Source organism: Sciurus vulgaris, assembly GCF_902686455.1.
Source record: "Sciurus vulgaris genome assembly, chromosome: 2".
Classification (NCBI taxonomy): Eukaryota; Metazoa; Chordata; class Mammalia; order Rodentia; family Sciuridae; genus Sciurus; species Sciurus vulgaris.
Window position 1 is genome coordinate 190981986 of NC_136462.1, and position 15048 is coordinate 190997033.

General features: G+C 49.8%; 1 protein-coding gene across 1 annotated transcript; it reads right to left on the bottom strand.

The window, feature by feature from the left end:
• Window positions 1-2451: 2451 nt before the first annotated feature.
• OCSTAMP (osteoclast stimulatory transmembrane protein) lies at window positions 2452-12500 on the bottom strand. Its single transcript, XM_079127889.1, is given in 5 exon segments — window positions 2452-4378; window positions 4380-4451; window positions 4453-4842; window positions 8651-9653; window positions 11759-12500. Coding segments are annotated over 5 exon segments (1785 nt in total). The 5' UTR covers window positions 11959-12500; the 3' UTR covers window positions 2452-4258.
• Between the last annotated feature and the right edge of the window lie 2548 nt (window positions 12501-15048).

Consider the following 15048-nt stretch of genomic DNA (forward strand, 5'->3'; position numbering starts at 1 on the left):
AGCAGATCACACAGTTCTAGGCAGCGGGGACGACCAGGGCCACCTGAGACGTCTGTCTGCCACACCAGCTAACATACACCTGTGATCCGAAAGCTCAGAAGCCGCCCCTGTGTTGTGGTGCGTTTGAAGTACATCACAGTGTCCGTCTTGAAGCAGGACGTGAAACTGTATTCACCAGGGGGGTGGAGAGTCAAGGGACAGCCACCAGGTTGCCTTTGCACACCTTGACCTCTTGCAGAAGGTATGGTATCTCTTTTACAGCCCCAAACCGCAAACTACCAGTAAGTCAAAACCATAGGAAGTGGGTCAGAATGACTCAGTTCAGGGTACACGGCCCAAGAAACATGGGAACTAAAAGAGAACATCTTATAAATGTATTTCTTAATAGTACATTGTATAAGAATAGCAGAAACATTTTTAACCACCACGTGTTGCCAAACAGGGTGTGCTTAGCAGGAGGTGACAGAGGCGGAGTTTTCTCATGGGAGAAGCATTTAAAAATATATATTTTCAGTTGCAGATGGACATGGTATCATTATTTATTTTTTGTGTGGTGCTGAAAATAGAACCCAGTGCCTCTTACGTGCTAGGCCAGCGCTCTACCGCTGAGCCACAACCCCAGCCCCAGCATTTCTTATATGGAGTTTGTCTGGTCAAGGCACATACAGTTTGGCCCATAACCCCTGTAATTTGGAAGTTCTGCCTGCCTTCTAAGGAGAGCTTCTGATGTGATCCAGGAGGCACGGGCAAGATGTCTATCGCAGCATCGTGTACAAGAGTCAAACCTGGACCCCTCTCGCCACCTTCCAGCCAGGTAACTGCTAAATAACTAATGACATATCCATGCTCTTCAGTCACAAGACAGAATGTGAAGAAGGCTAAGAACTATTTTACAGTGAAAACCTAAGTTGTAGAACTGTACATGGAGGTAGCATGCCACTAAGGCTTAATGAACAATATCTGAAAGGTCCCCACGCTACAGGTAACAGTGGTTCCCTGGGGAGATGAAGGAGGCTAACAGGGGCATTGCCCTTATCGGAAAGGTTAGTCAACACCGTGGATTCTGGCAGACAGGCTGCCTGGGTTAAAGCCTGTCTCTGCAGCTTGTGGGCTGTGTGACATTGGGCAAAGTGCTCAGTCTCCTTGAACCTCAACTTCCTCACCTCTGAAAGGAGGATGATAATAATACCAAGCATCTTGGACACTTTTGGGCGCACAGGTTTTAGCAGAGCTTTGGCATGTTGGGCATCTTTTCCCCGCTCCAGGTCGGGAATGTCTGGTGGCGCCACAGCCCTGGTGGGCAGGGGCGGCAGGGGATCCAGCAGATGCTACAAACAAGGGCTCTTTCTTTCTTTCTTTCTTTCTTTCTTTCTTTCTTTCTTTCTTTCTTTCTTTCTTTCTTTCTTTCTTTTCTTTCTTTCTTTCTTTTTCTTTCTTTCCTTCCTTCCTTCCTTCCTTCCTTCCTTCCTTCCTTCCTTCCTTCCTTCCTTCCTTCCTCCCTCCCTCCCTCCTCCCTCCCTCCCTCCCTCCCTCCCTCCTCCCTCCCTCCCTCCCTCCCTCCTCCCTCCCTCCCTCCCTCCCTCCCTCCCTCCTTCCTTCCTTCCTTCCTTCCTCTCTCCCTCCCTCCCTTCTTTCCTTCCTTCTCTTTCCTTCCTTCCTTCCTTTCCCCTCTCTTTCTTTCCTTCTTCCTAGAATCCGTTTTTAAGTGCTTTCTAGTACACTCCCAGCACACCAATAAGCACCGCCACACACTCGCTCTTATTATCTGTAATGCTCTGGTTTTTATAAGGAGAAGGATTGATGTCTTTGTGCAGTTAACAACATGTGGCTGAGTCCCCACCTAAACAACAATGGGGCAGCCATGTGGAAGGCAGCCTTGGTGAGGGTGGGGAGGCGTGGGGGGCCCTATGACAGGAGCACAGCCTTTGGGAGTGGGAGGACAGTGGCCAGAGAGTGGCTCAGCTCCCGGCAGGTGGTGACTCACAGCCTAAAAATACCCCGAGGTTGGGGGGTGGGGTGCAAGGGGCTGAGAACCCTCCACCTAGATGTGCCTCTGGAGGTCAGCTTGGGTAAAGAGGCCAGGCTGGGAAGCTCCAGAAGAAGCCTGACCTGCATCCCTCTCCTGGGACCACAAGTGAGCCGTGTCAGCCGGGTTCATTTGGCAACAACACAACAGAAGGAAGTCCATTTTATTTTTACTGAAGTTTCTCAAGAAAATCCTAAGGTTTAAAAAATCCACAGTTCAAACTCCTCTCTCCCCATGTCTGTGTCACCGCACTGAACACCCCAGGCAGCTCGGCCACCAAGCCTCTTTCTCTGCTGTCTCTGCTGCTGTCCCTCATGTCCACGGACCCATCTCCAGGTCCAGTTTGATGCATGGTCCACCCTCCTTCTCAACAGAGCTTGCTATTTAGTGAGTCTTTACCCATAATTTTTAAAAGTAGACTAAGATAAGAACAGAAGAGAGTAATACATGATTAAATGGAATAGTTTAAAATAGGACAGGATTGAAAAGAGAGAAAATAGCAGACCGCATTGCACAACGAAGGAGAGATTGAACAAACTGTCAAGCGCATGTCTGAATACAGCACAATACATCCAACTATTATGTATAATTATAATACACCAATAAAAATTTAAGAATTAAGAAAAAAGAACAACTGTCTTTAATTAAACTTATTTCATGCGGGGTGGTTTGCAAAGGAAAAGATATTTTGAGGGGTGGTCAAAAATGTTTCAAAGTCATTATTTAAGTAGATCTTCCCAAATTATTGGGATTGGAAAATAAAAAGCATACTTCCCCAACTCCCTTACAGCTAGGGCTCCAGTGTCATTTAGGGTCCATCAATTAGATGTAACCATGTGATCTATGGAAGCTGGAAGGAAGCAGAGGCTTAATTTCTGCTGCTCCTATTTCTGCTGGGGAGTGGCATCCTGAGAGCCAGGCTACAGGGTGAGGCGTCCTGCACATCAGCTGGGGAGTGTCACTCATGTGGAGTGTGTGCGGAGGGCATGAGTCCTAGAGGTACGCAATGCAGCAGCCGGGCCAGAGCTGTGGGTGGGCTGTATGATCTGAGCTCGGTGCCTGGGCATGGGTTCTGCGGGAGTCCCAGGATTTTCGCATTTTGTAGGACAGACCTCCCATGTGCAGCGTGGTTCTTTGTCTCCCTCATGTGTGGTCTCAGCCAAGAGAGTGCACTTGGGCCAGCTTTCTGAGCTCTGGCTTCCTCATTTCATACCTTTCTGAGGATGGCAGAGGTGAGTGTCCTGGTAAGTCAGATCTGGGGTCCCCTCCTCCAGCCCCGTAAGGACCCAATTTCCTGTATTAAATCCTCCCTGCCTTAAGATAGCTACATGAATTTCTTTTACCTATAATTAACCTTCCAGTGGTCGGGCATTCAAATTGGCCCACATTCCTGTTCTTAAAATTTAGATCAACTCAGAGTTTCATAAATCTTCATTACCCATAACTCAGATTCTACACAAAGAAAGGCCAAGAAATTGATGTGGCAAGCAGGTGACGATGAAGAGATTGCAAATGCCTATTTTATTTTTTTTCATGTCCCTTTTGAGGGAAAAAGTCAACGCAGGTGTTTTATAACACTTATATAGGATTTATGGGCCAATCTGCTTCTTATTCTTTGTTCTTTCTTTTTCCAGTCCTTTTCTGTCTTTTAAACCTACCTCCTTTTTCCAATCCACAAAGCACTTATTCTGGAATGTGATGTTGCCTGATTCTAATATCTCAAATAAAAGCCAATCAAGAATACTATGTAATTGTACTATAATTTTGTGTGCTTGTGTGCACGTGTGTGTGTGTGTGTGTGGACAATGGGAAACTCAAGGTCACACAGTGCATCAGGGCCATACCCAGGGACCAGGGACATACCCAGGGATCATACTAAACAAATGTGTTGTTTGTGTGAAATTCAAATTGAATTGGACCTGGCATCCTGCTTGGGAAGCTCCTGAAGGAACTGGCAGTAGAGGAATAACATTTAATCTAGGATTTAATAAATACATTCATTTATAAAATCAAAATATTAGATTATTAAAAATAAGTTCAGAGGTGTCAGAGGCTTATAAATAAGTTGACCCTGGAGCATTCAGATAAATTTAAGGTGCAAAGTCCCCACTCGACAGGTAAGGCATTGGATGCAGAGGACACCCTTGGCCGGCCTCCACGGCCTGGAAGAACCTGAGCATCTCCTGCTTCCTCACTTCTCCTGTGCAGCCCTTGGCTAGTCATCTTTCATGCTCAATATTTCCCTGCACATTTCCACGTGGAAAGTAGGTCACCACAATTGTCATTATGCAGACGTAGAAGCCGAGGCTCAGGGAGGCTTGTCCAACCCAAGGTCACACAGGGAGGCAGCACGAGGGCCCAGGAACATATTCAGCTGTGTGCTACTCCAGGCCTCCTGCTCCTCTGACACACGCCCCTTGGTTCTTCAAAGGGTCCAGCGTTCCATCCATGAGGTCAGGAGAGGGAGGAGGCCCGGAGGGCGGCTGCTGGCCTTGGTGCCGGTGGTACCTACGCCGGAGCCGGGCATGCAGGTGGCGGATCCTCCTTGCCTCCTGTGCAGGGAAGAAGGAGGCGGCGATGGCATGTCGCAGGCGCCGGGCGTAGGTCTCCAGCAGCACCGTGGAGCAGGCCAGCAGCTGCAGGCTCCCGGCGGCCAGCGCAGTAGCGGCGTGGGGGCGCTGGGCTGGCAGCAGCGGGCAGCCGGGCGACGTGAAGCGTAGCTCCCAGTGGAAGTCCTGACGGGAAGAGAGGTAGGGGCTCTCGACAGGTGGCTGGTTGAAGAGGAAGGGAATAAAGTCCAGGACGGTGTATGTCGCCTGCAGAAGGGGAAAAGAGGCATAGTCAACCAAGGTCTCTCTGGGCACAGCCTGTCCCCGTTTCTGCAGAGGTTCGCAGGGACAGACGATCCAATGTTCCCTGCGCTCATCTGCAAAATGGGTGCAGAAGTAACCCCCACTTCCTGGCTTCCCGGGGCCCAAAGGTAACTGAGGCCGACAACAGGACTCTTTTGCCAGGTAAAAGCGTCTTCAGGAGCGGTTGCTATTGCTGTCTTTCAGCTGAATGCTTTAGCGAGAACCGTTCGCCCTTGGCGAAGCCCTGCCTGAACACTTCTGAGGCACCATCTCATCAAGTGTGTGTGATCCCACGAGGTGGAGGCCAACAGGAGCCTCATTTAGGAGATGGGGAACCCCAACCACTGATGGGTCAGTGCAGCCAACTCAGGGCCAGTCCCAGCCAAGGGGGCCCCAGTGTCCTGCTCATGAGCATGTCCACAGGTGTGTCAGAGGCGGGAGGAATGGTGGGGCGAGGCCAGCAGCCAAAGGTGAACCCCTGGAGCTTGGAGCAGACTGCTCCGAGTTGGCTGCTGGGTCTCTCAGAGAGAACCTCCCCAGGGGGCTTAGCAGGCAGGGTGTGGGGGCCTTGCACTGCAGTATTTTTAGGGACTCATGAAGATGTTTTCATTTTGCTTAAAGTTACAAGAAAAAAATGAACTTTTAAGTGAAACATTATTTTTCAATATATAATGTATTTGCCTTTATACCAATACACCCATTTATTTTTTTTAAATATTTTTTTCATGGTGAAAGAGGCCCTTGAGAGTAAGGAAGTTCCCACCTCTTTGAGCTGTGGTATCCTTCTCTGTAAATGTGGGTGATGATGATAATTCCTGTCTCACAGGATCATGGTGGCAATTAAAGAATTGCCAATTATTTCAACAGTTCTGAGATGCATGTTTTTTTTTTACTTTTTGTGTTGGGGTACCGAGGATTGAACTCAGTGGCACCCGGCCACCGAGCCACATCCCCAGCCCTATTTTGTATTTTATTTAGAGACAGGGCCTCACTGAGTTGCTTAGTACCTCACTAAGTTGCTGAGGCTGGCTTTGAACTCGCGAATCCCCTGCCTCAGCCGCCTGAACTGCCGGGATTACAGATGTGCGTCACTGCGCCTGGCAGTTTTCTAAAATTTCTTAAAGTCTTTGAAATCAGGTTGTGTCTTAAAATCAACCTGACTGGTGGTAATGGCTCTCAGCAGCCACAACAGGTCAAATTTTGCATACGGGTATCCACTTAGTCTGATTGCCCACGCCCTGGTTTCAGTAAGTGATGTGCATTGTTGGTCTGTGTAGAGTTTGATTGCCATTTCAAAATGTCTCCAAAAGAAATTCTGCTTCAGAAGTGAATGGTTGGGCATAACTTTCCTATGTTCATATGTGAATACACAGCCAGTGAAACTCCACCTCATGTACACACAAGGCCAGGGTCCTAATTAGAATAAGTTATACTCCATGTATGTATAATATGTCAAAATACACTCTACTATCATGTATGTCTGAAAAGAACAATAAATAAATAGATAAATAAATAAGTGAATATTTATGTCCACTGAAATGAAGGACCAGCAGCAAGCCACGAATGTGGTGAGGGATGAACTTTAACCCATATTTTCTTGCCAAGCAACAACCCACAGAAAGGAGGTCTGTGCAAGTCGATAGAGCTCAGTAAGAATGAGTCGCAAGCTGTGTGCAGATGACCTGAAACACCCCCAAAGCATTCAATGACAGTAGGAGAAACTCCAAAGGCCCTGGGAAGAGATGAGTGATGCAGAAGCCAGTGCTTCCCCAGAATATCAGAGCCCACCAGCGTCAACACTGGTGGAGCAGACAGCCCAGGCTTGGTAAACCATGCTGGAGACGATGGTGGGGCATGACCCAGGCTCCCGAAGACACAGAGATGTTGGGGAGAAGACTGGGATACTTGGTTACTTGGCCAGGGTCATGCAGAAGATTTGGACTTGGGTGGAAGGACATCTTAGGAAAACCAACAAAATTACTTTCCATTTTTATTTTATGTGTACGTGAAAAAGAGATGATCAAATAAATCTTTGTTATGTATAAGTGAACTATTCTGCATGAATATAATTGAGATTCTAAGTGAAAAGAAAGCATTGTGTCAAGGTTTAATTGACAGCATTTCCTCTCTTATTGATATGAACAACAAGAGTGTGACTTGGAATTGATAACATCTCAGATACGATGAATGAAATCTCAGTAATCACAGAACTCACTTAGACAGTTGGCTGTTTTCTTTCCTGTGACCGATGGTAGGAAATGCAGTTTACAGCATCTTCCAAGCACAGATTATACTATAATTGATTAAACGTTTCACAAAACAATACAAATCCTTATCACCTGCAATATACTCTGGTAATTTTCTAGTCTATTTTATTTTTAAAAAATACAATTTAGATCATGATTGCCTAAATTGATTTCTTGCAGTTTGAAAAATAATTTTATAGTGGCATATTATACAATTTAAAATTAGCGTAATTTTATAGTGTATAAATATTTGATAAATACAAGCTATTACCATTATTAGCTTAGGGTCTGACATTTGGGTATATGCAGTGGCTTTTGTGTGTGATCTCACTATTAAAAATAAAAAATACAAGCTGGGTGCAGTATAGCACATGCCTGTAATTCCAGTGGCTCAGCAGAAGGACTGCAAGTTCAAAATCAACCTCAGCAACTTAGTGAGGCCCTCAGCAACTCAGCAAGACCCTGTCTCAAAATAAAACATTAAAAAAGAACTGGGGATGTGGCTCAGTGGCAAAGCACCCCTGGGTTCAATCCCTAGTACAAAAAAAAAAAAAAAAAAAAAAAAAAAATATAAATATATATATATAAATATATAAATTAAAAAAATACAAAAAAAATATTGGAAACCACAAATCTTGATTCAATAGTAAGTATATCCAACAGTAAGGAAATAGAAAATATTTTATACATTGTTACTAAAATAGTAACTATTTTGGCTTTGCAGGCCCTGTGGTCTGTACTGCAGCTTTTCAATTATGCCTTTGCAGAGCAACCACGGATAACACCCAACAGATGGGAGGCTATGCTCCCCAATAAAACTTTATTGACAAAATCAGGAAGCCAGCAGGATTGACCCTGAGTCATGCTGGCTGCCTGATGGTCTGGACACTCCCATCCAGGTGTGAACTGAACTATTAGTAATAGTTACTATTTATTAAACATCTTTGTGTGGTGTGGAACTCACTACATACTGTTAGAGACATTCTAACATGTTAAGTCTCATGATAGTCTTGTAGGATAAGAGAATTGATCTAATTTTTACAAATGCAGGAAGTGAAAAGAGTGACTTTGGGTGGGGCAAGTTATTTTAAGATTTCTGGTCCTGGCATCTGCACCTACGCCTGTGGGTGAGAATAGAATCACTTCCCAGGTCTCACGGGGGGGATCCGATGAGCTCATCTGCCGATGCTCAGGCCCCACGGCTTAGCCAAGGTCTATGATTTGCAGGCAAGTAAATGTAATTGCATGTCAAGTGGTTTCTTCCTGTTTTTTTTTTTTTTTTCCAGTACTGGGGACTGAACCCTGGGACGCTCTACCACCGAGCCACATCCCCAGCCTTTTTATTTTGAGACAGGTCTTGCTAAGTTGTCCAGGCTGGCCTCGAGCTTGGGATCCTCCTGCCTCAGCCTCCCGAGTAGCTGGGATTACAGGCTTGGGCACCACCCAGCTCCGCAAGTCCAGGGATCAACAAGACTCCCCCTTCCTCTGGGAACTGACCTGCGTCCTCGTCCCCTCCCGGCACTTACATCGTACTTGACCATTAGCGTTACGGGCACAGCAGGCAATTTCTGCGCCCAGTCCACTGCCGCCTGGGCCAGGAGGAAGGCCATGTGGTCTGTGGCCACTATCACAGTTGTGGCCACCAGAAGCAGGGCGAGTAGCCCCAGTCTTAGAAGACAGCTCAGCAGCTCCTCCTGTGACAGCTTTGGTCGAGCTGTTCGGAGTAGCCAGGTGGGTGGAGGAGCCACTAGGTGTGTGGCTTGGGCCTGGGCCAGTTGCCGGGTCAGCTGCCGTGTCTCATAGATATTGTCAAACCGCAGGTCAGTCAGGTATCGATGGAGGTACCAGGCAGATTCCACCAGGAGGCCCAGCACAAACATCCCTGTGGCCACTCTCCGGGTCCCCAGTACTGCTGCCCGGGTCTGCCACTCCAGGGCAGAGAAGTCCTCCAGGACTCCCTGAGTGACCTTCAGCATGTGAAGCCGGAAGGCGGAGCCATTGCCCTGGGTCTCAAATGTCAGGCCCTGGTTGCCCCTGCGGCCTGTGGGGCCCAGTGCCCTGGATGCGGCATGCAGCTGGCGAGTCGTGTTGAGCAGACTCTCCAGGGAGCCCTCGGTGACACACCTCAGCACCTGGCCAGCTGCACCCATGTTGGCCAAGACATTTGGCACCACGGCAAAGGCCAGGGTGGCAGTACTGTAGGACAGGAGCAGCCGGCGTCCCTGCTCCGTGCCCAGGGTGGGCACGCTGAGTGTGAATAGGCAACGGAGTGGGGGTGCCAGGCCCAGGCCCAGGAAGACCAGGAGTCCACAGACAGTGGCTATGATGCCCGCGGGTCCCAAAGGATAAAGCCACGAAGAGACCAGCCAATGACAAACCAGTTCTGCAGCAGCAACAGCCAGGGAAGCACATAGGAGGAGCTGGGTCAGCAGCTGGCCACAGCTGGCTGGGACTGGCTGGGAGAAGACATCCCAGGCAGCCTGCAGAGGGTCAAGGGCCTTGCGGATCCCCAACTGCCAGAACCTCCACCTGCACACAAGGAAATAGGAGGACCCTCCATCAGGGGGCGGGCGGGTCTGTCACTGTCCCTGCCTCTCAATCCCAAGGCCGGCCAGCAGACTCCACCCTTTTTCTACAGAGGCGGGCACACTTTCCAGATGGACCAATCAGAGTTACCCACTCCTACCCTCGTGATAAGGATGAACCTATCACAGCCTTCCAGGCTTGTTCTCCCTGGAGTTGTCAGGAAACGCCCAGCTTCTGCGCAGCTCCTGAGGATGTGCGGGTGAATGTCTGGGCTGCCCGCGCCCACAATCACAGCCTTGGGAGGGCAACTGGCCAGAGAATGGGTCCGGGAGCAAGAAGCCCAGCCAAAGGGAGACTAATCAAGGAGCGGTGGGGGCCGACCAGAGACAGAGACAGAAGCCGTTTCGCTTGAGTTCATAGTCCTTGTGGCCCTTGGCGTCTCCTTTACAATTTAGGGGCAAGGAAGTTGGGTCAGTTAGCTGGAGGATAGGCAGAGGAAATGGGTAAATGATGGTAATAGACGGGCAAGGTGTGCGCACCTGTGAAAAATATCATCTGAAATACGGAGAGCGAGGATTGAGGGCACCATCTCTGGGCTGTTGGGATTCAAATCCCTGCCCCACCTCTCACCAGCTGTGTGGTATTGTTCCTTAACCTCTCTGTGCCTCAGTTTTCTCACCTGTAGAATAGTACCACAAAAGTATGTACCTCCTAGGTTCATTTTGGTCACATCATAAGCTCCACATGAGCTATTCTCTATCATTAGTGGGTCGATTCCTCCAGGGCTGGGACTTCATATCTTTCCTTCACTGATACATTCCAAGTGCCTAGAATCACATCAGATTTGTATGGGTGCTCAAAAATCTTCACGGAGTGTGGCATGATTGCTCCTGTTTGCTCAGGCTGGCAGGAGTCAAGGTCAGCAGTGCCGACAGGATGCTGGAGGAGGTGATGGACACTTGAAAGCAAAGAAGAGGTGAAATACAGTTGTCCATATTGTGAGCATCCAGGTGAATTAAGTCACTGGCCACACGCAGGGGGAGTTCACAGTCAAACTAGGGAGCTGTAAACACGACATTAGTGTGTAAGTCCACTGCAAAAGGACTCTGAGTAATGGCAAGCCTGGGTCTGCACTGGAGAAGGTGGAGGGTCATGTTTACCTGGGAGAGTCAGGAGGGCTTCCTGGAGGAGGTGCTATTTGAGCTGGGGCTGGAAGGACAAGTGTCATTTCTTAGGTGGGGAAAGGAGGTTGGGTGTCCCCAACAGCAGGAGCAGGGCATGCGGAGGTCCTGCACTCTGACTGCTCCCTTAGGAAATGGGGATGGGGGACTTGAACATGCTGTGACGCGTGAGGCCTGGGGGACTGGAGCAGAAGCCACATCCTAGGGTCCCAAGGGCTGAATCCAGTGTGCGAATTTGCTTCGTTTTGGTCCACGATGTGTGTGTGTGTGTGTGTGTGTGTGTGCACGCCTTCTTCTGGAAATAGGAAGTTTCACATTGAAATCGGGATTTCTCGCTTCTCTTGAGAAATGAGAGCATCTGAGTTAGGGTTCCTGCCTTTGCACCTGGCGGCCAGAGCTGAGGTCCCACTGCCACTTTGAGGGGGATGCACCCTTGCAGGCTGTGCCCACTCTTCAAGGTACAGGATGGCATGCAACACCCAGGGCCTTGCTCCCATTTGCTCCCATCCTGGCCTTTGAAGACATTTGGATTTGGGACTAAAAGCCCCTCCGACTGTCTCACTAGTATTTGGAACATGGTAGCTGTTGGAACACTACCTAATCATATAATCACACAAAAACCAGTCTAGGTCACATTGGGAACCAAGTCCATGCTGGGAATTATAAGTGACAAGGAAGCCAGCTGCCACCTACTAAGTGCTCTCTCGAGCCAAGCCCTATGCAGGCATTTCTCATTCAATTCTCACAACAGTTCCATAGACATTACTATCCTTCCCACTTTACAGATGGAAAAACTGAGGCTCAGAGAGGTGAGGAGATGCAAGGTCACACAGCCAGGGAATGGAAGAACTTGAGATTTGGGCTCATACTCCTCACACCAAATTGCGAGAGCCTGTGGCCCTCACTGTCCAAAGTCCCCAGACCTACCCAGTCGCGACGAGGTGCTCAGCAGCTCCACAGAGGCCCCTCATGTTCCCTGAATAGCAGTCTGTCTCTGGCGGCTGGGGCAGGTGGAGAGGCCACGGGGAAACCCTGTTGCTTCTGCTTTCCTCCCCTTTAAGCCCTCCTGGCTGCCTGTCCTGCCCTGCCCTGGACCCACCTCCCGGGGGTTGGGTGAGCTGTCTCATCCTCCCCCAGTAGACAGGGCCAGTGGAAAGTGTGGGAGGAAAGAAAGATGTTTTCCAAGAAATTGCTGTAATTCTGCTTGAAGAAAGGTAGACTTTGCTCCACTTTACAGAGGAGGAAACCGAGGTTCAGATAAACCATACAGCTCATTCACAGTAGTGCACGACAAAGAACTCTGCTCTGCTTCCCCTTTTCCCCTGTCCCTCGTTCCCCTTGTCTTTGCCCCAAGGTGGCCTGGTCCCTAACTCTTGAGGGGTGAGAACCCACAGGAGACAGTGGGAATCCCTGCTAAGACCAGAGCTCTGTGACGAGCCACTGTCCTACTGCCTTGGAGGGAACAATTCAGACCTGTGGTTACCTCGCTGTGTATCAGGCATTACAAACAGAAGGCACTCAATAAATGTAAATTCCCCGTAAGTCCCTTCTGCTTCAGTCACTTTCAGGCTGTTCCGAAAGCCAGTTCCCACCTGAGTAGAGACGTCTCCCCAGCATCTCTGTACCCTGCTGTCGACAGGATCTTCTCCCCAGGAGACCTCTCCTGAAGCCCAGTCCTCTACCCCGTGGGATGGACCCACTGGGGGCACAGCCAGGTGGTATTCCAGTTTCCCTTAAAAGGACATATTCCCTGGGCCACTTGCTTAGGTCTAAAGAGGAGCAACCTGCCTCTCAGATAAGGGAAGTGACATCTCACAGTCACTCAAGAGCTGACTGAGACGGCTGTGGCCAGACCCTAGAAGGCCTGAACCCTCCCGGGCCGTGAGCTCCTCCAGGAAGCCTGCAGCCTCCACATCTGCAAAAAACGGGCACATAGAGGTGCCAGGGACGGCAGGGCTGGTCAGGAAAGCTCATGCGCAAAGCAGGTCTCCCGGGAACAGGGCAAGCTGCGCGGCGTGGGCTCCTTTGGAAAAGGCAGCTGCTCCTCAGCGCCTCCTCGGCTCCAGCCCAGGGTCAAGGCCCCGCAGCACTAGCAGATTTTCCAGTTTTCCCAAAGATGCCAGTCATCGCCCTTTTATGTAAACATCTCCAAGTTTCAAAGACAGCAATTAAGAAGCATGTGAAACACTCCTGGACCGAGCCAGCCATCAGGCGCTTGGGCAAAGCCAGCAGGAGGCAGCAGTGAGGCCTGCTCACAGCTGTCCAGCGGCAGGGGTAGGGGTGTAGCTCTCCTGCTGAACCGCAGGTTTCCTGGGCTGCAGGCAGCAGACATGAACTCAAATGCCGGCTGTGCCAGTTACTGTGCTGTGTGACCTTGGGAAGTCCACGTTCCTTTCTGAACTTGCGCATCCTCTGCGACAGCAAGGAGACTGCATTACCTACTTCTTAGGCTTGTTATCCGTGAGGTGATGTGTGGAGTGTTCAGCAAGCAGTGGGTAAGTGCTCACGCCCTGCTCCCTCCCACCTGGCTGGGGGGTCTGCCTGATGAGCTCCAGGCTGCTTGGACTTGCTCATGCAGGTCTCCTCAGCTGCCCCCTCACCTGGATCCATCACCCAGGGGAAGTCAAGGCATTGCGCCGGTCAGAAGGGAATGGTCCCAGAAGACACCCGCCAATTTCCACAATGATGCCAGAGAACTGACTGGTTAAGAACCATTTAGTTGTTTCCAGAAGGACCATGGATTCGGGGACTGGGGACTTGGGAAAGCAAAGAGCAAATGTATTTTGAGCTTTTCTTGTCATATGTGGGCAGTCACCCCTGCCCACCTAAGGCTGGCCTGACCTCAGTCCCACCACACCCGGAATGGGCTTCTGAGTCATCAAAAGTAGAAGCAGCCTCGTGGAGGGGAATTCCTGGGTGAAGGACTCAGAGCCACGAGACCGAAGGGGAAGTGGCCGGCCTCCGGCTCTTGGGGGAGTTTGGTCCAGAATCACGAGCAGAGATCCCTAGACTATTAGTGTCCTGCAGTTTTTTAGCTTGTGGGTGTAGAATGTGGCCACCATCCAGATGCTGTGAGAATCGGAGAGAAGGTGAAGATCTTCCCGTGGACAGGGTTGCCTGACAGAAACCAGTGGGAGCCACCCATACGCGTCCTGTTATGTGACTCATAGCCACATAAAAATGCAGTTAATTTCAGTAGAACTATTTTATTCGACCTAATGTATCCAAAACATTATCCTTTCAATTGCTCAATATCCTTTCAAATATTATCCTCTCATATGTGAAGAATATAAAATATTATTAGTAGGACAGCTTGTGTTCCGTTTGTGTTCCTCATGCTAAGGCTTTGAAATCTGGTGGGCGTTTGACACAGCGACACATCTCAATTCAGACCTGCCACATTGTAAGTGTTTAATCGCCACACAGAGCAAGTGGCTTCTGGGTTGGACAGGGCAGATGCTGACCGCTGCCCTCATTATAGAAAGTCCCAGGGGCAGTGCTGCTCCAGGTCACGGCAACCAGTGACCACTGAGGCCAAGACGGACCTTCCAGATGGTCTACTTTAGGAGTCCGAGGTTCCAATGCCTTCCCAGGCCAGGAAGGTGGCAGAGCGGAAAGAGCCAGGGCGAGAGGACAGGCAGCTCCGGGGCCTGCGGTAGGTGAGAGTCCACCGTCCCCCATCCCCCAGCTGGGCTCCCACCACTGCCACCAGCTGGCAGTCAGGGCCCCACATTGCCAGATCTTGTCGTGTTTTCTTTCCCAAGAGCAGTGGAAATCCAGATTCCTAAGTGAAAGCTGAACTTTAAAGATGAGCAACCCAGCTGGGCACAGTGGCACACACCTGCAATCCCAGCGGCCCTAGAGGCTCAGGCAGGAGGATCACGAGTTCAAAGCCAGCCTCAGCAGCTTAGTGAGGCCCCAAGCAACTCAATGAGACCCTGCTCAAAATTTTAAAAATTAAAAAAAGAGAGACTGGGGGTGTGGCTCCATGGTTCAGTGGCCCTGGGTTCAAAAAAGTAAAACAAAACAACCCATTAATTGTTTAAAACTCACTGGGGAGGGCAAATAAGTGTGACTGAGGGCCGGTACAGAGCCTGGGACCGGCAGAGGGAGACCTCTGGTGAGATAAAGCCTTTCATGTTTTGTGATTCATTTCTCGGGACCTGCTCCTGGCTCCTCCCTTCCCTGGGTCCCGGAGGTGAACCCGGACAGGCTGC